The sequence below is a fragment of the Apiospora marii genome, assembly GCF_038362585.1.
Source record: "Apiospora marii strain CBS 49790 chromosome Unknown utg000002l_segment0_segment0, whole genome shotgun sequence".
Lineage (NCBI taxonomy): Eukaryota > Fungi > Ascomycota > Sordariomycetes > Amphisphaeriales > Apiosporaceae > Apiospora > Apiospora marii.
In genome coordinates this window covers 2,470,098-2,494,543 of record NW_027117373.1, presented here as the reverse complement: position 1 = coordinate 2,494,543, position 24,446 = coordinate 2,470,098, and the positions used below count along the sequence as shown (strand labels likewise).

General features: G+C 54.5%; 10 protein-coding genes across 10 annotated transcripts; 6 read left to right on the top strand and 4 right to left on the bottom strand.

The window, feature by feature from the left end:
• Positions 1 to 212: 212 nt before the first annotated feature.
• On the top strand, positions 213 to 1,247 carry PG985_002454 (uncharacterized protein; the record flags this gene model as incomplete). The annotated part of the gene is made up of 2 exons (XM_066822223.1): positions 213 to 263; positions 315 to 1,247. 2 exons carry the CDS (start codon positions 213 to 215, stop codon positions 1,245 to 1,247), a joined length of 984 nt encoding a protein of 327 aa, XP_066689655.1.
• Positions 1,248 to 2,475: 1,228 nt separating this feature from the next.
• PG985_002453 (uncharacterized protein) lies at positions 2,476 to 3,540 on the top strand (the record flags this gene model as incomplete). Its single annotated transcript, XM_066822222.1, has 2 exons — positions 2,476 to 3,095; positions 3,174 to 3,540. The coding sequence occupies 2 exons, from the start codon at positions 2,476 to 2,478 to the stop codon at positions 3,538 to 3,540; spliced, it is 987 nt and encodes a 328-aa protein (XP_066689654.1).
• Positions 3,541 to 5,907: 2,367 nt separating this feature from the next.
• On the top strand, positions 5,908 to 8,604 carry PG985_002452 (uncharacterized protein; the record flags this gene model as incomplete). The annotated part of the gene is made up of 2 exons (XM_066822221.1): positions 5,908 to 6,669; positions 6,730 to 8,604. The coding sequence occupies 2 exons, from the start codon at positions 5,908 to 5,910 to the stop codon at positions 8,602 to 8,604; spliced, it is 2,637 nt and encodes an 878-aa protein (XP_066689653.1).
• A 1,223-nt stretch (positions 8,605 to 9,827) lies between these two features.
• PG985_002451 (FAD/NAD(P)-binding domain-containing protein) lies at positions 9,828 to 11,669 on the top strand (the record flags this gene model as incomplete). The annotated part of the gene is made up of 1 exon (XM_066822220.1): positions 9,828 to 11,669. The coding sequence occupies one exon, from the start codon at positions 9,828 to 9,830 to the stop codon at positions 11,667 to 11,669; it is 1,842 nt and encodes a 613-aa protein (XP_066689652.1).
• Positions 11,670 to 11,829: 160 nt separating this feature from the next.
• PG985_002450 (glycoside hydrolase superfamily) lies at positions 11,830 to 13,706 on the bottom strand (the record flags this gene model as incomplete). The annotated part of the gene is made up of 5 exons (XM_066822219.1): positions 11,830 to 12,721; positions 12,780 to 12,920; positions 12,978 to 13,145; positions 13,211 to 13,265; positions 13,334 to 13,706. 5 exons carry the CDS (start codon positions 13,704 to 13,706, stop codon positions 11,830 to 11,832), a joined length of 1,629 nt encoding a protein of 542 aa, XP_066689651.1.
• Positions 13,707 to 15,278: 1,572 nt separating this feature from the next.
• Positions 15,279 to 17,145, bottom strand: PG985_002449 (phosphoribosylaminoimidazole carboxylase protein; the record flags this gene model as incomplete). The annotated part of the gene is made up of 2 exons (XM_066822218.1): positions 15,279 to 16,234; positions 16,293 to 17,145. 2 exons carry the CDS (start codon positions 17,143 to 17,145, stop codon positions 15,279 to 15,281), a joined length of 1,809 nt encoding a protein of 602 aa, XP_066689650.1.
• A 715-nt stretch (positions 17,146 to 17,860) lies between these two features.
• On the top strand, positions 17,861 to 18,670 carry PG985_002448 (uncharacterized protein; the record flags this gene model as incomplete). Its single annotated transcript, XM_066822217.1, has 1 exon — positions 17,861 to 18,670. The coding sequence occupies one exon, from the start codon at positions 17,861 to 17,863 to the stop codon at positions 18,668 to 18,670; it is 810 nt and encodes a 269-aa protein (XP_066689649.1).
• Positions 18,671 to 18,964: 294 nt separating this feature from the next.
• On the bottom strand, positions 18,965 to 20,423 carry PG985_002447 (uncharacterized protein; the record flags this gene model as incomplete). Its single annotated transcript, XM_066822216.1, has 4 exons — positions 18,965 to 19,156; positions 19,248 to 19,839; positions 19,905 to 20,158; positions 20,241 to 20,423. 4 exons carry the CDS (start codon positions 20,421 to 20,423, stop codon positions 18,965 to 18,967), a joined length of 1,221 nt encoding a protein of 406 aa, XP_066689648.1.
• Positions 20,424 to 21,195: 772 nt separating this feature from the next.
• Positions 21,196 to 21,772, bottom strand: PG985_002446 (uncharacterized protein; the record flags this gene model as incomplete). The annotated part of the gene is made up of 3 exons (XM_066822215.1): positions 21,196 to 21,313; positions 21,387 to 21,628; positions 21,695 to 21,772. 3 exons carry the CDS (start codon positions 21,770 to 21,772, stop codon positions 21,196 to 21,198), a joined length of 438 nt encoding a protein of 145 aa, XP_066689647.1.
• Positions 21,773 to 23,066: 1,294 nt separating this feature from the next.
• On the top strand, positions 23,067 to 24,050 carry PG985_002445 (uncharacterized protein; the record flags this gene model as incomplete). Its single annotated transcript, XM_066822214.1, has 1 exon — positions 23,067 to 24,050. The coding sequence occupies one exon, from the start codon at positions 23,067 to 23,069 to the stop codon at positions 24,048 to 24,050; it is 984 nt and encodes a 327-aa protein (XP_066689646.1).
• Between the last annotated feature and the right edge of the window lie 396 nt (positions 24,051 to 24,446).

The following is a 24,446-nucleotide window of genomic DNA, read 5'->3' as shown; positions in this document are numbered from 1 at the left end:
CGAACTGCTCGTAGCGATCGATGGACCTTGGTGAAGCGCTGAAAGCCTACCGAAGTATAAAGATACCTCCGACCCCCGCAATGAAACAGAATATCAACTGCTCCAAATAAACATCCTGTACACAACCAATTCCGCGACCACGCATTTGCAACAATAAACTGTCAACGCATTTACGCACCCTTGAAAAAACACATACTTGTCATCATTTGAAAATGCCTCAACTGTTAGGAAAGGAGATTGGCCCCATTGGCTTCGGTCTTATGGTAAGTAAAACACCGTCTGTCTCTTGGTCCAGTCAGATCTAACGATGCAAGGGTCTCACATGGCGCGCCAACCCATGCTCAGAGGAACAGGCTTTCGAGACTATGCGAACAGCGCTCAAGAATGGCATGAACTTCTGGAATGGAGGCGAATTCTACGGACCTCCAGAGCAAAACAGCCTTACCCTTCTGGACCGCTACTTCGCCAAGTATCCCGAGGATGCCGATAAGGTTGTGCTCAGCATCAAGGGCGGTATGGGTCCATCCGGGTCAGACGGCTCCCCCGAAGGCGTCCGGAGATCCCTCGACAACTGTATCAAGCTCTTGAACGGGCGCAAGAAAATTGACATCTTCGAGTATGCTCGCCGAGATCCCAACACTCCCCTCGAGGTGACCTTTGGCGTTATTGACAAGGAATACGTCCAAACTGGCAAAATCGGTGGCATCTCGCTGTCCGAAGTCAAGGCGTCCACTGTGCACGAAGCCGTCAAGATCACCAAGATCGTGGCTTGCGAGGTTGAACTTTCACTGTTCGCAACCGATGTGCTTGATAACGGTGTCGCCGCTGCTTGCGCAGAGCACGGCATACCTCTGGTTTCTTACTCACCCTTAGGCCGCGGCATACTGACGGGACAGATCAAGTCGTTGGACGATATCCCTCAGGATAGCATGCTGCGCCACTTCCCCCGGTTCCAGCCCGACACTTTCCCCATCAACATTCAGCTTGCGCATCAGGTCGAGGAGATGGCCAAGAAAAGGGGCTGCACTCCGGCGCAACTGGCAATCAACTGGACAAGGGCCGTGTCTAAGCGGCCTGGCATGCCCGTGGTCGTCCCGATTCCTGGTGCCACGACGGCTGACCGAGTAAACGAGAACGCCAAAGTGGTGGAGCTGTCTGAGCAAGACATGAAGGAGCTGGATGAGACTCTGAGCAAATTCACGCCAGCCGGTGAACGATACCCTCCTTCTATCCCGATGGAGGGCTAGATTAGGAGCTCGCTCAGGACCCTGTGCATAGTCTGTTTGTGATCGTTAGCTTCAAATAAAACACGTTGGATTCAAGTAAAGCTGGCCAAGTAATGTTCTGATCAGGTCAAGAGAGTTATCCACGTTTTAGATCCAAGGAAACATCCGAGGACTATCCATAGAGGATCTTTTCAGAATTGCAGAATTCTTGTTGGTAGTCATCATAGAACTGGAAGAGAGGAAAGAAATGCAGCAACATGGACTTACATGAAATCAGTAGTACTGCTCACACGAAGTAGGCTACGGCTGGATTGGCCATTGAGCTTGTTTCTAGTAGGTAGATTCATAGGTCTTATCAGCTTTGCTGATGTGGGAGTTGAGAGGAAGAGTGCAAATCCATGGCCTAGGAAATGAGATGTTCAGATTTTAACCCAACGCGACCGACCCCACCGTGAACAGCCGCTAAAACCCCACTGTGGGCTGTCACCTACCACAGCCAAGACACCAATTGAAGTCTCGCAAAGCTTCAACGATCCATTTGTCATGGGCAATCAATCGCTCTACTATTTGTAACTCTTCAAATCTATAATTGGTGTATATGATAGGCGCCCAAGGCTCACAGTACTGAATCTGTAACGAGTAGAATGGATCACAAGGATAATGCATTCGACCCAATACATGCATCTGTCAAGCCCAATGGCAATGTGTAAGTCGTTGTCTTGTCAAGGCTGTATAATTGAGCATTATATTGTATGTGCTGCATTTTATGTAACATGCTGTCCAATATCTCAGATTGGGCATCAGATGTGATCTTGTGAAACTGGCCAAGCTATTGGAAGACCCAATTGTGATTTGGACCTGTGGCTTTGATCAATGAGTAGGCATACTGAAGAAATAACATTTCGATATTTGACATCACAAGTCTACAGTTCTAGTTCTCATCTCTTCCCATTCCGTCTGTTTCGTTTTGTGTGATACTGGCCATTCTCTGGCTTGAAGATCTTTGTGGCACAAGCCAATCAATGACCTTCTGTTACTTGACAGCTCAGTCCAGATCGATCAGTCTAATGCAGGGCGTAGGATATTAAACTCTCGGTACTATGGCGAAAGTCCGAAGTGCTGTGCAGCTCCTGCCGCAACTACCGACAAAACTCGGTGACGATTTGATTGCTAGTACTTTGAAGTCGTTGCTTTCTCAACTTTCAGACAGAACCTCGTAGGCCCTCAAAGTACAAGTAAAGAAGTGAAAATGGTGCCCCCCTTGATTACACTGGAAGAGCACTTCCTCTCCGAAAAAGCCGACGATGTGAAGGCGCTGTACTCGGAGCAGTTGGGCAACATTCCTGGGCTCGCCGAGAAGCTGGCGGACATCGGCCCTATCCGGCTCAAGTCCATGGACGAGACCAACATCGCCATGCAGGTCGTCTCCCACGGACCGGGCGCCATGCGCGCGTCGCAGTGCCAGGCCGCCAACGACCAGCTCGCCGCCGCGGTGCGGGCGCACCCGGACCGCTTCGCCGGCTTCGCGGTGCTGCCCATGGCGGACCCCGACGCGGCCGCGAAGGAGCTGACCCGCTGCGTGCGGGAGCTGGAGGGCTTCGTCGGGGCCCTCGTTGACAACCGCGCCGGCAACGACTACTACGACGCGCCCGCGTACGACTGCCTCTGGCGCGCCGGCCAGGACCTCGACGTGCCCATCTACCTGCACCCCACCTGGCCGACCCCCGAGCAGACGGATCTGCTCTACACGGGCAACTTCGCCAAGTCGGCGACGCTGAGTCTCAGCGCGTCCGGGTGGGGTTGGCATTCGGACGTCGGGCTGCACATTCTGCGCCTCTTCGCGGCAGGGACGTTTGACCGGTTTCCGCGGTAAGGAGCCAGCCCTTCCGTGACAAGTACATGTAGTCTACAACCCCGAAGGGGCATCGCTGACATTGAGAGTTATAGCCTGAAGATCATCGCGGGCCACATGGGCGAGATGCTGCCGTTCATGCTGCATCGCATTATCCAGCTGTCGCCGCGGTGGGGCCAGCGCGAGCGGCTCTTCCGCGAGGTGTACGACACCAACCTATGGATCACCACCAGTGGGGTCTGGAGTATCGACCCGATGGCAACCATTCTACGGAACACCAAGATTGAGAGGATCCTCTACTCGGTCGACTACCCCTTCGCTAAGAACGAGGACGGGCTCCGGTTCATGCAAGATCTGGAAAAGAGCGGGTGGGTGACACCCGAGCAGCTGGAGCGCATTGCGTACAGGAATTCGGAGAATCTACTGAAGCTTAAAGTCACCAATAACATGGCCCGAAATTGAGATTTACATGCACATATGTAGTTGTTTAAACACGACTCGTTCAATACCACCCACCCCGTCCCGCCAGCTTCGGATTATATTTAAAAAGTGGCCGAGAGAGCTCCTCATTTTCAATAAGTTCCATGTTTACATCATCATCTTAGTCAGGGCACTTACTGCCGGCACTTGCAGCTGTGGGTAATGCCTTGATCCGTCAAGTTGAAACAGGTCCGGAGGCAGTCCCGTATTTGCGATTCCCTCCTCCCTGCATTTCTCCTTTCTCCGAGCTGGGGCATTCCTGTGAGAAATCGAGAGCTGAGCTTGTTTGCGCAAGGTTCCCATGTGGAAACATCTCCCTCCCATCGCAACATTATGCCAGGCGACGGAGCCATCCATCTTAGCGTTCCGCTGCCGTAACTCAGTATCAAGCGAGGCCGATGGTTTGATTTGCGGTTGACCCCGTTTGGTGGGTTTATTTAGCTAGGAGGCCCAGGGCCTAAGACTATTGAATGGAACGTTCGGTAGTACGGTAGCGTAGTAAGCCCCCGCGTAGACCATCGCCATTATTCTGTGGTCAGATACGAAGAGAGCCCATGCTACCATGGGAATCATCGGCATGCAATATGTAATGCTTGCTACTACTACGCTTCGGAGCAGGCAGGCAAGAGGAGTGGGTGTGCTGTATGTAAGTGCCAGGTTTATTGCGCAGCCAACAGATATGTAACACTGAATGTTCATTGGCATTAATCAATAGCAAACAGGTGCTTGGACATATGCTGGGCAACAAGGTCCCAATCTCCTCACTTGCACACCTTCAAAAGTCAGAAATCGAAGCTGGCGGCCGTGGCGCGTAGACGATGTCGTTCAGTAGCAGCAGCAGCATCAGCAGGGTTCCTGGAAATCATTCAGCCCGAGAATGCACGCAATGCCTTCGTTCTGACGTGCAGCAGATATGTATCCGGATGCCAAAAAGCACTCTGCGCGGAATGAATCCTTTTCCTTCTCTAACCGGTTTGTAACCCTGATCATGCATTAGATTGGTTCGTACCTAACAGCCGGCACCTTATGCACTAAAGTGCGTGGGAATGGATGGGTCATGCCGCATTGTGAGCTCATAAAAACGATCTCAATTCATCTCGACTAGAACCCAACCCGTCTCCAGCATGGCTGATTAAGAGGGACGAGTGCATCTCCACAAGTGAAAAAGGAATGTCCCGTCCGGGCTATGAAGAAAAAGCCACCCAGGTTCTCCGAGCTTAGCTGTGCGACTGCTATCAGGAAGAAAAAAAACAATTTGAGGAATTGCCGGAGCTGGTGAGATTCGAGAACCCGACTTGGGGCATTGTGAGAGAAAGTCGACCCTACGAGGAAAACGTTTCGAGGCATCTTGCCCAGATCGAGACTAGCATTGCTCCGAATAGTTAAATAACTCGTAAGTGCAATTACGATCCAGGCACCAAGGCCTCAGCAAAGGCCGGAAACTGAGCTGGGCCGGCGGGTCTGCGGGCCAAGACCAGGAACTGAGAACGTGCGTAGAGGGGTCACCCATTGCAATATCCTTCCTTTGTCCTCTTCCTTGCCGCTTCCAATCAGACTGGACGAAAAGCGACTGGGATACACCCCCGTCTGCAGCGGGCCCCATCGTCCAACGACTTGCTGCTTGAACACCCAATCACGGGGCTCCTTGAACCTGCAAATCTCCAGATACACTGCCAGGCCCTCTCCGACAGCAGACTGGAAGGGTGTGGGAAATCATCCCCTATCAGGACTCGGGATCGCGTAGAGTTGGCAGACTGCAAGACTTCGTTCGTCCGTTTGCATTCCCTTCCTTTTCCGACCAGGGCCTCCAACAATATGCAAATGCGATTCGAATAGCCTCAGAGCTTCAGACCTCGACTTTGCATCGTGCTAGGTTTGCTGCGGCCGCCCACCCGATCTTAGCCTTGTCGAAGCCAGCCAACTTCGACTTTCTCGACTCCTCTGTGAATCGCGACCCGTTCTCTTTTTGGACGAGCACCCGGCACCTCCTGCTGGATCTCCCGATACTGCTGTGTTACGCACTGCCGAATCTGCAACACCGAGAAAAGAAATGTTATGATTTGACGGCATCCCCGAGAGAGAGAGAGAGAGAGAGACGCGGCTGTTTGACACATAACAAAATCCGCCTTTATCCACCCCTGGCATTTGGGCGAAGGGGCCATCAGCCGGATCACAGCAAATCGCGTGCGACTTGTCGCACTGTCATTCACTCCCTCGGGCCCAAGACTCAATTCTTGTTCATTTATTTGCGACACGCCTACGGAAAAGCAAACTTTGTCAGCCCTGCAATTGACGCAGACCGCAGCTTCCGGTCGCTGAGTGGGGCCAGTTAGCCAAATGATTGCCAATATGGCCATGCAGGCAGTAACCAACGTATCCAAAGACAGCGGCCATGGCAAGTCGGGGTCGACGAGCTCTGCTCGCTCGATGCCGTACCCGTCGATGCCGGCCTCGCCTACTTTAACCAACCCCGACATGATCTTGCCCGACTGGGACCCCGGAAACGTATCATCGCCCGACAGGTCGCAGTCCCCTCTCATGATGTGGAAAACCGCGAATGGGTTCGACATGAACCAGTTTGACCTTGGCGCGCCCGCCTTCCCGGCCGCGCCCATCACCCCAACGACTCCCATCATATACGGCAATGGCACCATGCTGTCGGACATCGGTGAGGTTACCGAGAACGAAAGCACAGTCGGCGGTTATGGTGCGCGCCGGGCGAGTTCCGTCTACAGTCTTCAGCAACCAGAGGCGATGAACATGGTGTATGAGACACTGAGGAAGAAGCATTCGGGGCAGACGATAGTGTCCCGCGACCGCGAGCGGCGTTTCTCGATGGAGTCAACAAGCACGATCACCAACGGGGACAACCCTAGAATATTCTCGGATTTCGACGACACGGTCAGCGTGGACGATAGCGTTTTCCAAGGCGATGACGAAGAGAGCAATGCCGCCTCGTACGCCTACGACGAAGCGTCAATGACTGGGGACGAAACCCCCACCACTCAGGAGTTTAGCGAGGTTTTCACTCCTGCGCCTGAAGACCGATACTCGACAGTTCTGAGTCGAAGAGCTGAACAAATTCTGGCGAATGCGAAAAGGAGGCTCACGGTAAGTGCTGGTGTTTGTTCCGCATGCGCTGGGAGTTAGTTGGCTAACTGTCACCAATAGACGATGGAAGGGAACCTTAACCGTGCCAGAACGTCCATGTCTTCGTACGGATCAGACTCTACGCCTTCGCCAGGTTTCCAACGACCCGCCACTGCGGTACACAGCAACAATGAATCTGGCGCGACGAAGAACCCCCGCGGACACAGCCGTATATCGAGCGAAAATAACGTTCCGACCGAGGTCCGGACAGCCCCGGTGTTCTCTCCTCGAGCATCCAGCGCGATGGGTACAGCTGGTGGTTACAGGCGGCCCCTGAAAGGCTCTCGAAGCGCTGAATACATGCCAGCAGAAGACCCCTTCTTGGAGGAGGACGAAGAGGAACTTCCCCAGGCCTCTCCGCTATATGGCAACGCATCGTTCGCGAAGAGCAAGGCTTCATTACGCGACCCTAAAATTATCCTGGAACCTTTGGACGAGGATGAAATACCCCAGGAGCCCGAAAACGTCCGAGCTAGCATTGAGAGTTCTAAGCTCGAGTCATTCCTAAGTCCCACGTTTGGCTCGTTTAACGAAAAGGGGTTGAGGAGATCTGCCTCTACCGCCCAGATGCGAGAGCTGAAGGACCATATGACAGACCTCAAAGGGCGACTATCTGCTCTTCGAGACCAAGCTCGTGAGGACAACATGAAACGGCGGAGTCTCTCAAGTCTGCGCACTCCAAGTCCATTCACTCACGCTCGAGTCGAACAATGGTACACAGCTGCCAACAGCCTGGAAGAGGAGGCGGACGCATTGAGTGAGAACGCGGCGTCGTTAGATGGCAAAACGACTCCTGCCGAAACAGACAGTATTAAGCCCAGGGTCGTTAGCCAACTGACAGACGAGGATTCAATTTACACTAACCTTGAAGATCCGTCCTCGCCAAGGACAAAGCTTACCCCGGCCGAGATACACGTTCAATCGCCGAGCAAAACAGGGCTTGAACTTGATGATGACGACGATTTGAAGACGGAGGACGGTTACGAAGATGAGGCCGGCGACGGATTTGTAGATGTCGTTGATCTCGACAGCGAAAGTGGCGAGTCGTCTTATCACGATTCCGTCCAGAACCAGATGTCGCATGAAGACCGTGAAGATGCTTTCGATTATGAGCATTTCTTCTTGCATAGTGCCATGGGGAGCATGACCCAGAGACGGATGCTACAGCAGGGAAACCGAGACAGCTTCAGCTCCGAGTGTTCGGAGACGTCGGTTGAAACTGCTCGCGGGCCTTTGGTGGTCCCCAGGCGCGGACGCAGGCGAGGAAGCGACGCATCCACGTCTACCACCGATTCGTTTGCTACAGCAACCGAGGGAAGGCTTACCAGGGCAGAGGTTTCAGCTGCTGAGGAGTCCCCTGAGGAGTTCATGGCTGAGAGATCGCGCTCCCATACACCCGAGAGGGCTAAGCGCCTGACGTTCGGCTTCAACAACATGGCTGACGGCACCAACCTGGAGTCCGCGCAGCAGCGCTCTTCTGTTATCCGGCGTCCCTCGACCAGCGCAGCCGTCTACAAGCATCGCCCTGGAGCTGCTTCGATAAGCTCGAATTTTACCAGTCGCAGCGTCCCTGTGGCCCACCAATCAAGACCCAATGGCGTTTTGACGCCCGGGGCATCGCCAAGAGAATCCCCAGATCAGGACCTCAAGCAGATATCCGAGAGCCTTATGAGCGAAACGGCCAGCATCTGCGAAAGTGTTCAAGGCGGTGACCAGGAGGCCATGGAAATGCTTCCCAAGGAGGACCAGATTTTGGTGCAACGACTTGTTGCGAGCCTCGGCAAATGCGTGCTCGGTATAACCGAAAATGGCCGGGCAAGCAGCGAAAGCAGACTCTACCGGCGCCGAATCGACCTTGCCAGAAAAATACTCGAGGGGACAGAACCACGCAACTAATTTCTAATGTTTAACAATTACGCGAACTTCCAATCACGTGGGCCTTGGATGGACTCTGGCCACGGCAGACTTACACCCACCCCAGCGCTTATGTCTCAGGGCAAGATCTCGCCCACCTTTCTAAATCCATTTTCTTTGTTGTCCAAAACCATGTATTATGAACATGAGACATGCGGAACCGATTCGAAGCCGGCGGCGGAATATCTGTGCTTGTCGTTTGCTGACAACGGGGGCGGCGGTCTACAAAAATCTCTTTTATTTCCCCCCGGGAGTTCTTGGGCGTCTGAGACGAGACCCTTCCTTGGCTTGATTCTCAATTAGGCCAAGGGGGAAAACGGCGCAGAACGCTGTTGCTTTATCCTTATATTCTTCGATACCCTGGGTTACGGAGCAAGCACCGCTATATTATCTGAATAGCCTCGCACCTATCCAATTGTATTTAGTCTCAACGGCTCTCTTCCTGCAACTGTAGCATATAACCTATGAAAGTTACCCGCCAATTGAGAATATTTCCAATTGTCGTTGCTGTATATAATTCGAGCTCGAAATGTCTACCTATCAACCATACATGCACTTGACGATTTCATGCCAAGTTAACCTGATACTGATAACTAGATTTGGTGTTGAGGGGGAGGCCATGCCGATTGTCTTGAAGATAACCCCACTGACCCTAACCCAGACCCTAACCCAAACCTGGTTAAGCCGACGCACCTACTGTACATATGGCAGGTAGGCGGATCTTGGTAGGATTGGTAGATCATTCTTTGCATGATGGACTGCAAGATCGAGTTGCACCAAGATCTGTTAAGGGTGATCAACTAATAGCACCGCAATAGGCCTGCGATCGTCAAGGTCCTCGCCGATTTTTGATCTCGGAACTCACCATACTTAATATTACACTACTATGGCGCCGATGCGCCGCAGTCATGGCTGCCGTGGTTCCAAGCTAAAGCAACAGACTTTAGCCAGGCGCCTTTGGTGGCCTGCGATCAATGACGTATGCTATTCGAATCAAGGGGTCATTACATAACAACGATAATCAACAATGGACAGCACTGGCCTGCACTTACAATGATTCAAATGGCCGTGTAAGTAGAGACACTCCCGATTGCACCGTGGCATGGGCATTGCTCTTTTTGTTTTCGTTCAACATTTCGCAGCCCAACTTCATGGCGAGTGCATCGTTCGATCGGGACATAGAGAGAGATAGTGCTACCGCACCCATGGCTCAGAACGGGCACCAGAATGGGGGTCAACATGGCCCCAAAGACGGTCAGCCCAAGAGAGTCCTCATCGTCGGCGCTGGGGCTGCCGGGATGTCGGCAGCGTACCATTTGACGCAGCAGCCTGGCAAGTTTGATGTCACCTTGATCGACGCCGTGGACTACTGCGGCGGGCAGGCCTTCTCGATCCCGCTGGACAAGGACCGGCACGGCGCGTCGTGGTGCAACCAGGGCGTCCAGGGCGGCTCCTACATCTTCCACCACACGGCCACCATGTTCGCGCGGCAGGGGTACCGCGCCGACCCCGTGGACCTGCAGGTCTCCTTCGGCAAGGACGACCAGTTCTGGACCAACGTCTTCCCCACGCAGCTGATCGCGCGGCACCAGAAGGAGGTTGCCCGCCTGGTGACGTACCTCAAGATCATGCGCTGGTTCGAGGTCCTCTTCGCGCTGCTGCCGCTCCGGCTCGTCTTCAAGCTCGGCGGCTTCTCCGACGAGTTCACCAATACGATTGCCCTGCCCATGACGGCCCTGTTTCTGGGGACGGGCAACGCCACCCCCGAGGTCCCCACCATCATGTTCGAGCGCCTCTGCACCTCGCCCACCTACGGCATGTGGTACAAGCCCGACAAGCACACCGTCGTCAGCAACCAGCCGCCCATGATCGTCTTCCCCAAGCTGTCCGACTTCTACAGCACCTGGAAGGACGACCTCGTGGCCCGCGGCGTCACTGTCCGGCTGTCCACTGAGCTGACTGAGATTGTTAAACGCGACAAGAAGCACGGGGTCGTGGTCCGGCTCAAGCCCCGCACTCCGGCGCCCGATCACCACAATCCCGCGGGCGGTGACCCCGAAGAGCCTGCTGGCGAAGAGACGTTCGACGAGCTCATCCTCTGTTGCCTGGCCGACACGGCCAAGAAGGTGCTGGGCAAGACGGCGAGCTGGCGGGAGAAGAAGGTGCTGGGCTCGGCCAAGTTCAGCGACGACATCACCATCACGCACAACGACGCCGACTACATGAAGCGGCACTACGAGAACTTTTACCGCGAGGACCTGGCGGTGGCCAGGACCCAAAACGGCAAGAACGTGGAAGACTACCAGTCGCGCCTGGACTGGGCCGCGGACAAGTTCCGCCCCATGTACTACATCAAGATGTACCCCTCGGACCGGTCCAAGCTGGAGATGTGCTTCGACACGACCAACTACCAGAGCCAGTTCCCGGAGCGGGTGCCGTTCGAGCAGCACGTATTCCAGACCATCTACCTGAACAAGGCGCGCGACGCGCACCTGTGGTCCGACGGCGAGATCGCCGAGGACAAGATCATCCGCAAGGATTGGTGGCACCAGCTGTGCCACAGCTATACCCACTACCTCTTCGTCGTGCCCTGGGTCATGTTCCTGCAGGCCAAGCGCCACGTCCGCTTCGCCGGCTCCTGGACCCTCGTCAACGCCCACGAGGTCGCCATCCTGTCCGGCCTCGCCGCCGCCGTCGACCTCGGCGCCGAGTACCCCGAGGACCTCGAGCACGACCGGTTCGCGTTCCTCGTCTTCCGGCTCTACTACCTGCTGGCGTACGGCAAGTGGTACCGCCGTCGCTACACGTCGGCCAAGAACAAGAAGCTGCAGGCGCAAAGGGCCAAGGAGGACAACAACGGGAACGGGGACGGGTTGAGTCAGAAGGCCAGGGATGGACAGAGCTGGGCTACTGGTCTCTACGGCAGCGTCTACCAGGGCCCCGGCGTGTCGAAGACGCCGCGATCCGTCTGGAAGGAGGATATCAAGAAGGGGCTTAGCACGGGCAATCTGGCCGAGAAGAACGCGCCGGGTCGGAGCCAGCCGTGAGGTCAGTCAGAGTTGCTCGTTAGGAGGTCAAGGGGGGTCACACTCTGGTTGAGACTGTATAATGTGCGACTTAATGTAATGATGTAGTGAATGGAGTTGCCAAAGTCGATAGTGTAGTGTATTTACATGTATGGAAGAAATATACTACAGTCTGTCCTGCCTATTCAAATATCTCGAACCCGACCAGGTCTGGAGCAAAAGCATCGCCCACAGCAGCAAATGAGACCTCGTTCTCACCTGCCACAAATCCGTCGACCTCCACCATCAGCCGTCCTGTCTCGTACCAATCGCCCCCCGAAATCGGGAACGCCCATCGCTTGCCTTGCCCTCCGTTGACCGCAATGGTCATGTTGCGCGTGTTGGAGCCAAAGTCCCACGCGGTCCCCAGCGCCGTCTCGTGGTTGATAAAGTCCACGCCCAGCAGCTTGGCGCCCGCGCTCGCCACGCTGACCCCGTCGAAGCGCACAGTCGCTTCGGCACCAATGTTGCCCATCTTCTGTCCCGTGGGCAGGCACTCGCCCTCGCTACAGTCAACGACCGTAGCCCGGGTGGCCGTTGCGTTTGCTGCGGCGGAATAGTAGCCCGCCGAGGCGGGTTCCGCGGCTTCTGTGATGTCGGATAGGACCCAGATCTTCATCTCGTGGCCGGCCAGGGTCACCTCATGGACTCCTCCTTCGAGGGTGCCCAGGTCCGCGGCAGCCCAGACGTCGCGGACCGACCCGGCCGAGGCCACGCCGGCGGCCGCGAGGTCCACCTGGACTGTCTGCGTGTCGTTGCGCCAGTTGGCGATGCCGACCACTTTCCGGTTGTCGGACAGCTCGCCGGCCCAGATATCCCACTCCTCCTCGGTGTAGCGGCGCACGAGCTGCGCTTGCTGCCCGAGGGCGTCCTGGTTGATGGCGATGATCTCCTCGTTCGATAGGATGTCGATGGACGCCTGCCCGGCTAGGGCCGGATCGACCGGTCCACCGAGCATCAGCGGCGACTTGTTGATGGCCCACATGCTGAAGTGGAAGCGCTCCTCCTCTGCCGATAAGGCATGGAGACCAACTCTGTGCCACATGGGTTAAGTTTGGGTTCGTTCGGATAGGGGGTTTAGATGATACTTACATGAGCATGTCCATATCGGCAAAAGCGCCGGGCTTGGTGTGCCTGTAGTACGGGACAATCTCGTTGGTGATGCGCCAGATGCTACGCCAGCCGTTGTAGATATCGTTGCTCATGCGGTACGTGTTGCCGATAGCACCGGCCCTGGCAGTATGTGTCAACGGGCTGCTTCACTTGGGGGAAGTATGCTGCGCTACTTACCATTCACCAACGTCGAAACCGACGCCCCATTGGCAGACGAAGTAAGCCATGTTCCTCTCGAGAGATTCGAGGACACCGGCCATCTTCTGGAATCGAGTGGGCGCAATTGCCTCCGCTGACTCGTAGTCCACCATTGTCGAGCCATTGATCGGGTAGCAGTTGTCGTACCTGGCAACTGGGTTAGCTTTCTCATGGCTATTTGCTTATGTTTGGCCAGAAGGGCTCAGGCTTACTTGAGTGAGTCGCCGCCCCATTCCTCGAATGCTTGGGCATCCTCTTCCTCATAGCCTGTCTCAATCAAGTCAGTTGTAGGCACCCTTGAGGGGATATATCATGCCAGGGGTTTGGCATCTCACCCAAACTTGCAGGCAGAACCTCGCTTCCGCACTGTTTGTACCCGGCTCCGCTGTACAATCCAAAGTCGAGCCCAAGCCCGTGAATGAAGTCTCCCAAGGCCTTTCCGCCGCTGGGGAACAGCGTCGTGTTCCACTGCAAACGGCCCTGCTCGTCGCGTTCCTCGGCGTTCCAACCACAGTCGGTCGTCACGATCTTGTAGCCCAGTGCTGCGAGACCCGTGTCAATCAAGCCCTGGGCGTTGTGGTGGATGATCTCTTCCGTGGGCTCGCAGGCATAGTAATTGTACGAGTTCCAGCCCATGGGTGGTGTAGGGTAGCGGAAGTTCTTGGCCAGGGCCAAGGATCCCATCAATAGAGCAAGGGGCACAAACATGGTTGCAGAATAGATTGAGCGATTCCTACCATAATACGGGGCTCAGGCTGGCTGTTGGCGAGAGAGGTGTATTGCCGTTTTATATATCTCACTGCCAGCTTCGTTAGCCCACTTCACGCCTCGGGGAAAGGGACCGAGTTCTAGGCGCAGATTTGAGGCCAAGGAAGCCCCCCTCAGGAACAAGACAAGTTTATCCATCCTCTCACCAGCTTTCCTCACATGCCTAGCAGCGGTTTTGCGGGGAGAGCATGCAGCAAGGGTTCCCCACAAGAAGTGGTTGACAAGGGTAACATCAAGGTGGACTCTCCCCAGCATTGGGGTAGCTACAAGCGGGCCTATTGCAGCACGTTCCCTGGCACGTCGTCATGTGAGGTTGACGCAATGGGATGTAAGACTTCCTGGGCGGGAGACCAGTGGGATGAATTTTGGGAAACGCTTCAACTATGTACCTTGCTTTCTGCTTAGTAAGATGAGGTCTTGGCAACCCCTATCTTGTGGCAACACCACCAAGGTTTGGCCAGGAACTGCAAGGAATATGATTAAGTATGTGATCCGTACAACATATATATATATTCAGTCCAAGTGTACGGAAAGAAGTGTGTAAAGGTGATAGTTGAAGAATTGAAAAGCGTCGTGTCTGGACAATCGATGAGATGAGAAGGCGGCTACCAAGTCAACGCTCGCCCTTGCGATATACACGCTGTAGGGTCACCAATATCGAATTGACAATTCGGACCTTCTATTGATTTACAGAAGAAATCTCCCAGTTTAGTAAGGCCTAATTGTTGCCCAGGGTAGCTAGCAGTTGCAGCCGTGACGTGCTGGACGTGTCTGGGTCGTGACCCAGCCAGGCAACTACAAAAGAGCCGTTTGACTGCCTGAGCAACCAACAAAAGGGAGCTGGTTTTAAAAAAGAGCTGCAACACCTGTAATTGAACTGCTGCAGGTACATTGAAGGCATTTCAATTGATTGACAAACCGTTGTCATTACCACTGCACCATATGACCAAAAGGGGGGGCGCCCAACCACCATGGCGCTCTCACCATGCCCGCCGCCGCCTGTCGCACCTCACCACAACCTCACCGCCACGCCATGTTCACCAAAAGCAAAATAAAAAAAAAGGCAAAAAAGAGAGGCCAGGACACGGCTTGGAGATGTGAACAGTCTGAAAGAACACGATTAGTACCGTCGGACAGGCTTTCGGAATTACACCCGAAGGCCACCGTAGGCCATGGCACATAGACCCCGCCACTGAAGGCTGGACCCCCAGAACCGAGCCGGCTTTAAGAATTCCTCTGCAATTAGGATTTATATAGCTCTGCTTTGGGCACTTCTGGGTTGCCCATGCAAAAACACCAGGCAGCAGTTGGAACAAAAGCTCCCCCACCAGGTCAAAGAGCTGCAGCTGGACCGCGACGCGCTTCCTTAATCAACTGCCTACACCAGGGTAACAATTAACAAGTCGACCACCATAGCCAATTCATTCGTATTGATTGAACACCAGCCATGCATGATCGATGCGTACATACCCAACCACGAAGCTGCAAGTTCGCGAAAACACCATGAAGCTCTCACTGCTTAACCTCGAGGTACTTTTGCCAGCCGTCCGAAGACAGTTTCGCATCCTTCTCCAATACTTCATCCTTCATCTTGGTCTGGTACGCCTTCATCTGTGCGGCGTACTCGGGGTAGGTACCGCCCAAGATTCGGATGGCGAGTAAGGCGGCGTTGGTCGAGTTTCCAATACCGACCGTGGCACAGGGAATGCCACGGGGCATTTGCACAATAGAGTGAAGACTGTCGACGCCATCCAGAACCGAAGCCTTGACGGGCACGCCAATCACAGGAAGGTGGACTTCGGATGCTACCATACCGGGCAGGTGAGCGGCGCCGCCCGCCGCGGCAATTATGACCTTGACTCCTCCCTGTGCCATCTCCGCCGCAAACTTCATCATGTGATGTGGTGTGCGGTGTGCCGAAGTGATTCGGACCACGTAAGGCACGTTGAACTGGTCAAGAATCTTGAGCCCGGCGGTCAGCACCGGAAGGTCGCTGTCACTACCCATTGTAACGGCCACCAGAGGAGCAACCTTGGATGCTGCCGACGTTGACACCGTAGGCGCAGCCTCACCAACCCGCTCAGCTCGGATCTTGTCGGCGCTCGCAATCAATGGCTGTGCCATCTCCACGAGTTTAGAAATGGAGGAGTAACCAATGGCGGTGATATGTCCAATCTTTCTTCCCGGCTTGGATTCCTTACCGTAGTCGTGGAGGTATACGTCCATCGATCGGTTAGTCAGCTTTCGTGATAACTCGGCCAAATCGTCGTGGGATGTGGGCTTAGCACCGCCGAGAATGTTCACCATGAGTGCTGAAGGCACCCTTGGCACAATCTCGAAATCATCTGGGAAGTCGTTCATGATGGCGCACAGCTGTGCCTTGTACTGTGACATCTGAGGCACGGCTTCTATCGTGTAGTGACCGCTGTTATGAGGCCGCGGTGCTATCTCGTTGACGATGACCTGGCCTAGGGTAGGGAATATGAGTATGTTGCAAGTCCATAAGTACTAGTGTATCTCACTTACCGTCTTTGAGTAGGAACATCTCGACAGCAAACACACCACGTCCCCACAGATGGGACACTACGTCACACGCGATCTTCTGGGCTCGTGTTTGCATATCGTCTGACACGTTCCTCGGCGGGAAGAAGACCTTGGTGCATACGCTATCCTCGTGGATCGTCTCGACCACCGGGTACGGCATCACCTTCTGGAGTTTACCGGCATCGTCCTCGGTTCGAACGACCATGACGGCCAGCTCCATCTCAAAAGGCACCCATCGCTCCGCATAGAGAGGCTGGTCACCCATCTGCTGGACGGCCGTGTCGAAGTCCTCGGCACTCCGGACTTTGAAGTTGCCCCTTCCATCGTAGGAGCCCTTGGCGCCCTTCAGCATGTACGGGAAGCCGTACTTGGTGGCCGCTTCCTGCAGCGAGGCCTTGCGGTCAGCCCCCGCATCCGCAATGGCCATCTGCTCGGCAATGGGGATGCCCTTCTGGCCGAGGTACTCCTTTTGTTGGTACTTGTCCTGGATGAGCCGTATCGTCTTCCAGTCCGGGTGGACGGGGACCTTCTTCTTGGTCATGCCGCCCTGAGCATCGGGCACGTCGACACCGACAGTGGCGATCTCCTCCAAGACCTCGGTGTCGACGTGCTCGATCTCGACGGTCAGGACGTCGGAGCGCGAAGCCAACAGCTTGATCTTTGCGGGGTCTTTGAAGGACCCGGTGACGTGCAGGTCATTGTGGTTGGCCTGCTTCGCGGGCGAGTTCTCTTCGTCCAGGATGGCGATCTGGTAGCCCAGGGGACCAGCAGACTCGCAAAGCATGCGGCCGAGCTGGCCGCCGCCCAGCAGGCCGATAACCGGCTTCTTAGTCATATTCAGTCCCAGGTGTTAGGGGAGTACAGGTTGCGCCCGAGAACTTAGTGGCGGATTGATCCGATTATCCAGGCAGGAAGCGAAAACCCAACGCTTGAGTTCTAGATCACGATGCCTTCTGAAATTGCTTCAAAGTTAATCCTCTAAGTGGTAAATTTCCATGGAGGGGCAGAGTACCGTGGGGTAATTTTCAGTCCTGGGCAGTGGGGTTCAGGCGATGTGGGGTACATGTCATAAAGATCTAATCAATACCTACCTAAAGTACTGCGCTGTGTTACCGATCATACAAGGTAACACGTAGGTAACAAATTGTGACGGCAGGTGCGCTTCGCCCTCGTTCGATGCCCTGTTAGACATTGAATGCTTTTGTTCCCGTTCGGATTAGGTACACTATTCATAGCCGCCCTACTTCACACAATGACAAATCAAAGAAGAGGAAGACAACAATGGTGTTTATATGTTGAACAATATGGAACGATCTTCAAGCCCTTTCTTAATGTATCAGCCACATCTTGACTGATCTGGTATAATAAGCTGAGTCGCGACCACGTCCTTCTTTATAACTCCCGACCCCTTTTCTCTTACCATTAGATTAGCATTCTCCTCTTACATCAAAATGCCTAGCTCTATGTTGGTTCGCTCAATCGAGCAAGCTATCGCAAGATTCAACGCTGTCCAAGATGCCGGAGTCGATGCTCATCTGGTTCCCATCACCATGCGGCTGATTTCTACCGACCTGGAGCTGATCAAGACCGGTCTCCGTCAGATCGTACGCAGAAACCCCGAAATTTCCCCTGCGCAGTGTAGCCTGAAGCTCATTGGCGGGATTCAGTCATCGCTATCCATCCTCATCGACCACATGGACAGCCGTCCCGACGATCCTTATGTTCCGGGTCTTTTCATCGACATTGGCACGACGCTTGGCGGCCTGAATGGGTATCTCCTAGAGATCGACCAACTTATAGCGAATAAAGACGAACAGTACAGAGCCGGCCACGACCAGAAGGTCTCTCAGATTAGGATCGCAACTGAGAAGATCACGCTCGGAATGTCCTATCAGGTCAAGGCGGCTATTGACAGCCTCAACTCTCTTTATGAGACAAAGACAGAGCATATCGATGTTTCTGGGGCCATAAGTTTCATCAATTCGGTACTCGACGAGATCGAGTCTGGCGTTAACAAGATTATAGATCAAGGGTATGACCATCGTCCCGCGGAGTCTGTCGTCGAGCTTGCTGAAACGGTCAGGGCAGAACTCAAGATGGTCCCCGCAGAGTTGCGCCGCCCGGAATCGAAAGATACCAGGGTAAAATCCTGGATCGTCCGGGATCTTTTCGGTATGATCAGTGATCTCTTGTCGCTTGGTCAGCTTATCGAGGAGACGGACGCTGCCCGAATGGCCGGTCAGGACGACGGCGCCTCCTCCGGAGAAACCTGCCAATGTGAGCGTTGCCTATTGGAGGAGCTCGGTGAAGCCTTTGCCGATCTTAAGTTTCTTACAGCTCACTGGTCCAAGGATAAATAGGATCACGTACCACACCGTGATGCTCAAGAACGACTGGTGACCCATAAGTAATACAAGCCATTTCGCAGGCCTGTCATATGTCGTCAAGTGGCTTCATAAGATCAATTAGGTCAGAATGAGGCGGGAAAAGGTAAGCTGTAGGGCAAGAATTGCAGAATATCAATTATCCACTCAATACCTGTAGCATCAGGACATGGTTCCTAACATTCTTGATTTCCTCGTGACCACGGCGTATACCTGAGCATTAAACAGGTTGCTCATTTATTACAAAAGTTCACCCGGCATTTTATAACGTCAGTCGGGCAGTACAACCTCGATGAGACCTTCGTTGCCGTCGCCTTTGCTATAGATGCCTGTGACCTCTAACCCGCAGCTCCCAATGAGCGCACGCCATTCGCGTTCTGTGCGCTCGCGTGACGACACCTGGTTCATCATAAAGATGTCCATTGACACATGCTGCCACGCTGCCTGCTGATCCGAAACAACCTAGAAGTGAAACAGATCAGCATTTGGGTCACACACTGATGCCCACCACCCTCAAATAGTACAGAAAGTATGGAGATAGGGAGGTACGTACACAATCGCTTATGAGAATCCGGGAGTACCCCGGCTCCATGGCATCCTTGAGCTGGGCCAGAATCTTGCGGCACTGCGCATCGGGCCAGTCGTGCAAGACGGTGCGCATGAAGTAGGCGCGGGCGCCCCGGACGGGCTGCGGGGTGAAGAAGTCGTGGGCCTGCAGCTCGATCCGGCCGCCGGCCCCGACGCCCTTGTCGGTCGCGGCGGCGATGACCTCGGGCAGCTCTTGCAGGACGAGCCGCCCCGTATACTCCGGCACGGCGACCCGAAAATCCTGCAGGATCTGGCCCATGCTGCCGCCGACGTCGACAAAGGCCGAGGCGTCGCCGTCGCCGTCGGTCTTCAGGCCCGCGACGAGCCGCTCGCGTGCCGGGTACATGTCCGTCCAGCTCGGGCGGTGCTGTCGGAGCGAGTGGATGTAGAGGTGGAAGGCATCGAACACGTCTGGGTGCTCGACCAGCCAGCTAAAGGCTGGCTTGTTGTCGTTGGCGAACTGGAACGGCCCGTCCAGGGCGTTCTCTGGGTTCTGGAACTTCGTGTTCCTGAGATACTCTGGCAACTTGGCGAAGGATGTCTGATTGATCTCGAAGCTGGGTTTGGAGTTTTAGTCTTGATGTTCAAGGCGGTTTGGGATGGACAGCGTTTGGAAACGTACTTGAAGATGATCCCCGCGGCATATTCCTTATTCGCCAGCAACTGGGTGAAGCTGTTAGGCACGTATAAGTCCGGGCCTTGTTCGCCCAACATGCCCATAGAAACAAGAGCGCGACTGATTCGCTTCACCAGAGTAGGCGAGGCGCCCGTTGCGGCGGCCAGGTTCTCATTGGACTTGGGAAAGCCGTCGTTCTCAACGGCAGTCTCGAAGATCTTCAAGTCAACGGCAATACGGGCAGCTGCCGTCCTCGTTGGCTACACCATATGGCGTTGCTGCATCAGTATATGCATTGTCCATGGCTGTGTTTGGAGAAAACCAATGACAGGAACCCCTTACCAGTGCCCATACATGCCACAGGAGTGATTCCATAGGCGTTTCAGCTGCCTGGACGAGCGCTCTCGCACTGGCAACTAGCCTCTCGCGTGCGGCCGGATCGTCGTCCATGAACCTTTCGCCATCTTGTGCCACTTGCTTTAGGGCTTGTGCGACGTTGTCCATATCAGGTGTTTCGGGAGCCATGGTGAGTAAAACGGAGGTGAAAGGGGGCCCAGTGACGGCAGAGGCTAAAATGCGTTATATCGCTGATGGTTAGGAGTATGTTCAAGGAGATTCAATTCAACTTCTGACGCTCTACTTAAGGAGGAGGTGGATGCTAGAGTCAGCAAGGGAGTGAGTGACAGCTGACTGTGGGTGTCAGAACCAACAAACATCATGTATGTCAGCCAACTCCCCAATGTATCTTAACATGCACAGCCGATTATTGGCTGCGGCACAGCAGAACCAAGTAGCTGGATCAAGGAGATATAGGTAATGTATATAGTCGCAGCTTCGACCTTGCAACAATTCATCCACCCGGAGAGACCCATGGTCAAGTCTCTCCGACAGGACCCGGTAAATGACGTGCACCAATCCACCTGCTCACACTTCCTCTAACTTTTCCGCGTGTATGCTATATGTATACTTAGTTATTCTTAGATGCATCGAATCAACAACCTACCCAGCCTGGTCAAAGGTGACTTTGCGAAACTACGCAATAGCCTTGCCCGTCTTATGGACGTCGAAGTACTACCGCCATATGAACCCTTACATATTCGCTACTCTCGCGGACGCCATTGGTTCCCAAACCCTATCAGTGCCACGCCATCTACCCCCTTGCGTCTACCATGGATGCCAACGATGCGACTCCTCCGGACGACAATCGCGGAACGGCCACCAACAACACCGCTTAGGTAGTTAGGCACTGTCATATCTACTACCTTTGTCTGTCATCCGACGCCTCTATAGCGGGACGTTAGTCACCCGCACGGTCGGCTGGGACGATAAAATCATAGTCGTCGCAGTCATCTTCAACCTGATCACTGATGCCTTCGTTTCCGTCGCCGTGCTGGTCTCGGTCGGCATACGCGGTACTTGATCGACGAGCAGGTCGTTCGGGCGTTGCATTACAGCTCGATCCAGCGACCGTCTGGTATCCTCGCCTACTGCTTGTCGAAGCTGTCCATGGCCATCATGTTCTGCACCTTGATGGGAAACGCGGATTGATGAGGAACACGGAGCGCCGTGCCTGGCACTGGCTTTTGCATTCGCTCATCGTCGTGCTTTTCGTCATCTCCATCCTCACCATCGTCTTGTTCTTCAATCGATGCCGTCCAGTCAGCGCGCTGCGAGTCCTGTCCGCGATGGCGATGGCGATGGCAAAGGCGGTATACTTCGATCCTTTCGTCCTAGACGCCGTTAGCTTCGTTGCTGGATGTAAGTGGTTACTGCCACCTCTTCCCGGCGAAGCGTACGACAAGCCGATAATAGGTCATGGCATTCTTTAAAGCCTGGGCGGCCTTCGTAGAAGCAGTATTGGCTTCGTTCCCCATCTATCTGCCTTGGGATGTCCAGATGAAAAGACAGGACAAGGCCACTGTCCTATGGCCTTCGGGGTCTTGTAAGAGAGCTTCCAGGCCAGCTGCCTTCTCATATCGAAAGCGTTGCTGACACAGCATACAAACAGCGCATCGGCTGTGACAATTGCCAAGTCCACCACCGTATAACTCAACCACCCCAAAGACCCAACATGGGAGTCATTCACCCTTTTCATTACCACTTAGTGAGTGCTCGCAACTAACTACCCCTCACTTTCCCCCCCCCCCGTCCCTCCGATACATTTGGTTGACTTAGAAATCTGGCGTAGCATCGAGACCAACATTGTTATCAGGTCAGGCCGCTTGCGCAGCTACCTTGCGAGACTCGCTGGATTCATGCATCGGTGAAAGCCCAAGAAGGACAACCGGCCGCAACGCTGGTGAGCCGGGGGTCTGGATCAGGGTGTCCTCTCTTAAAACAGTCCTGGCGCTATCGCGGGGTTGAAAATAGCTATGATTCGACCGCGCGAATGGTCTCGCTGCAAAGGGTCGCGGCGAAGATCTAAGAGAGCGTTACCGTGCCGTATCTGGCAATCGGTTCGGGGGATGGTGTCATCAGCAGCAGAGAAGATAGCCGGGGAGCGCGTGAGCCAAGGGCCTGGGCTTTAAATTCGACTGCATGTCGTTGGTCTTCCCCATGGTTTCCTCCGGCGCCAGATCAGCTCCACATTCCGCCCAGAACTCCTGCAGGCACATCCATACTAGGAAGTGCGCAGAACCTCCCCTGCGACAGGCCTCAACCTCAACATGTGATACGCCACGGCACCGTTTTGAAGGCCCAACGGGGAAGGTGTGCACCAACCCCATGGAGATAAGAGACATGACATCTGTCAGCATCATTTGTTCCAGCGGAACTTACCGCATCTACCTGCACAGCATGATTGGTGGATCGGTGCATACTCCCTCGCCGACTCAGATTCAGTCGGGTCTTTCGTACAATAGGTAAGTCTGCGCCGTGCAGCGACATGATACTGACTCTTACTCATGCTCTAGTAATCCTTGGGCGAGAGGTACTCGCCAGATGGTCTATCGTGGATGCTTCTAGGCAATTAGACCGACGATGTCCACATCAGGGGTGTCGTTTTTGAGGACTTAATACGTAGGCGCGTCCTGGCCTATATAGTGGGAAGCAGACTTCTTCACAGTCTGGATTGTGCATAGACCTTCCGATATCTCGCCAGCATCTTGCCATCCCTTGAAAGTATCCATTCGTAGCATCTCTCGCTCTGGTCTTCCTCGTCTTTTGACAATGGCACGAAAGCAAGTCAGCCATGGCGAAAAGGGCCAAGAGGAAGCACCCCCTGTGAGATGGGGCGGCGTCCACGTCGGCGCCTGGGTCAACTTACTCCCCTCTTCTTGGGTCCCTTATGTGCAACTCGCGCGACTTAGCCCTCCGGTCCCTCTGCTTCTCATCTTCTTCCCTCACGTGTTCGGCCTCCTCCACGCGGCCATCACGAGACAGCTGCCTCTTGCCGAAGTGGCCCGCGTCGGCTTGGTGCTTCTCGGGGGCAGCGTCTTCGTCTCGAACGCGATCCACGGCTGGAACGACCTCATCGATGCCCCGATCGACAAGCAAATCCCCAGGACGCAGAACCGGCCCATTCCGCGAGGTGCCATCACGCCCCGTGCCGCCTTCGTATTTACAGCCGCCAATGCTCTGATAGCGGCCACCTTCCTGCTCCTTATGCCCGGGCGTTCCGTACGGTACGCCGTGCCGAGCATCCTTGCGCACGCGTACTATCCGTTCTCCAAGAGGCATACCAATTTCCCCCAGGTGGTCCTGGGTGTGGCGCTCCAGTGGCCGATTGTCCTGGCCAGCTTCGCGACCGATGCGTACGGAGTTGAGGCCGATCAGTCTCTTCTGTGTCTGTTCCTGGCAGCTGTGCTTTGGACGGTTACTTATGACACCGTCTACGGCTACCAGGATTACAAGCAGGATATTAGGCTAGGTGTCGGAAGCACTGCTGTCTTGCTTGGGACTTGGGGGAAACCGGTCCTGCTGGTTCTGAGTAACTTCATCGCGGCATTGGTGTGGGCTTCTGGCCAACTCGCTGGGCTGGGCTCCCTATACCTCGCTGTTGCCGCGGGGGGTAGTTTCCTCTCTCTCAACTGCATGATGGTCAAGGTGGATCTCCTTTCGCCCGAGAGCTGCTCGTGGTGGTTTACGTACGGCTTCTGGGGCCCCGCTATGTCCATCTCAGGCGGGCTGGTTCTCGAGTATATGCTTGGTTGAAACACTTCGGAAGGCGTATCTGGGGCTATGCTGGCCCAATATGTCACGGTGATGAACGACAGCAGACTACTAGACATCAATAGTCACCCAAGTTGCCGGAGAGACTACACAGTCATCCAAGCTGCTACTACCCAAGTGCCGGAGGACTCGAGAGCGGGGTGACTCCTGAGACTCCCCCGTGCTTGGATGATTACTATATCTATGTTATATATGATGTATATGGATGAGCCCCTTTGTCCGTAGTGGAGCCTACAGAACACATATTAATGCAACAATCAAACTTCCGGCATTATAGTGAAATTGAACACAACTATGCACCTTATTAGAGGGGAGAGAAGAATATATCAGTAGGCTCACTTTATGTCGGTGAGCCTTGATGAGGTCTATATGCTAGTA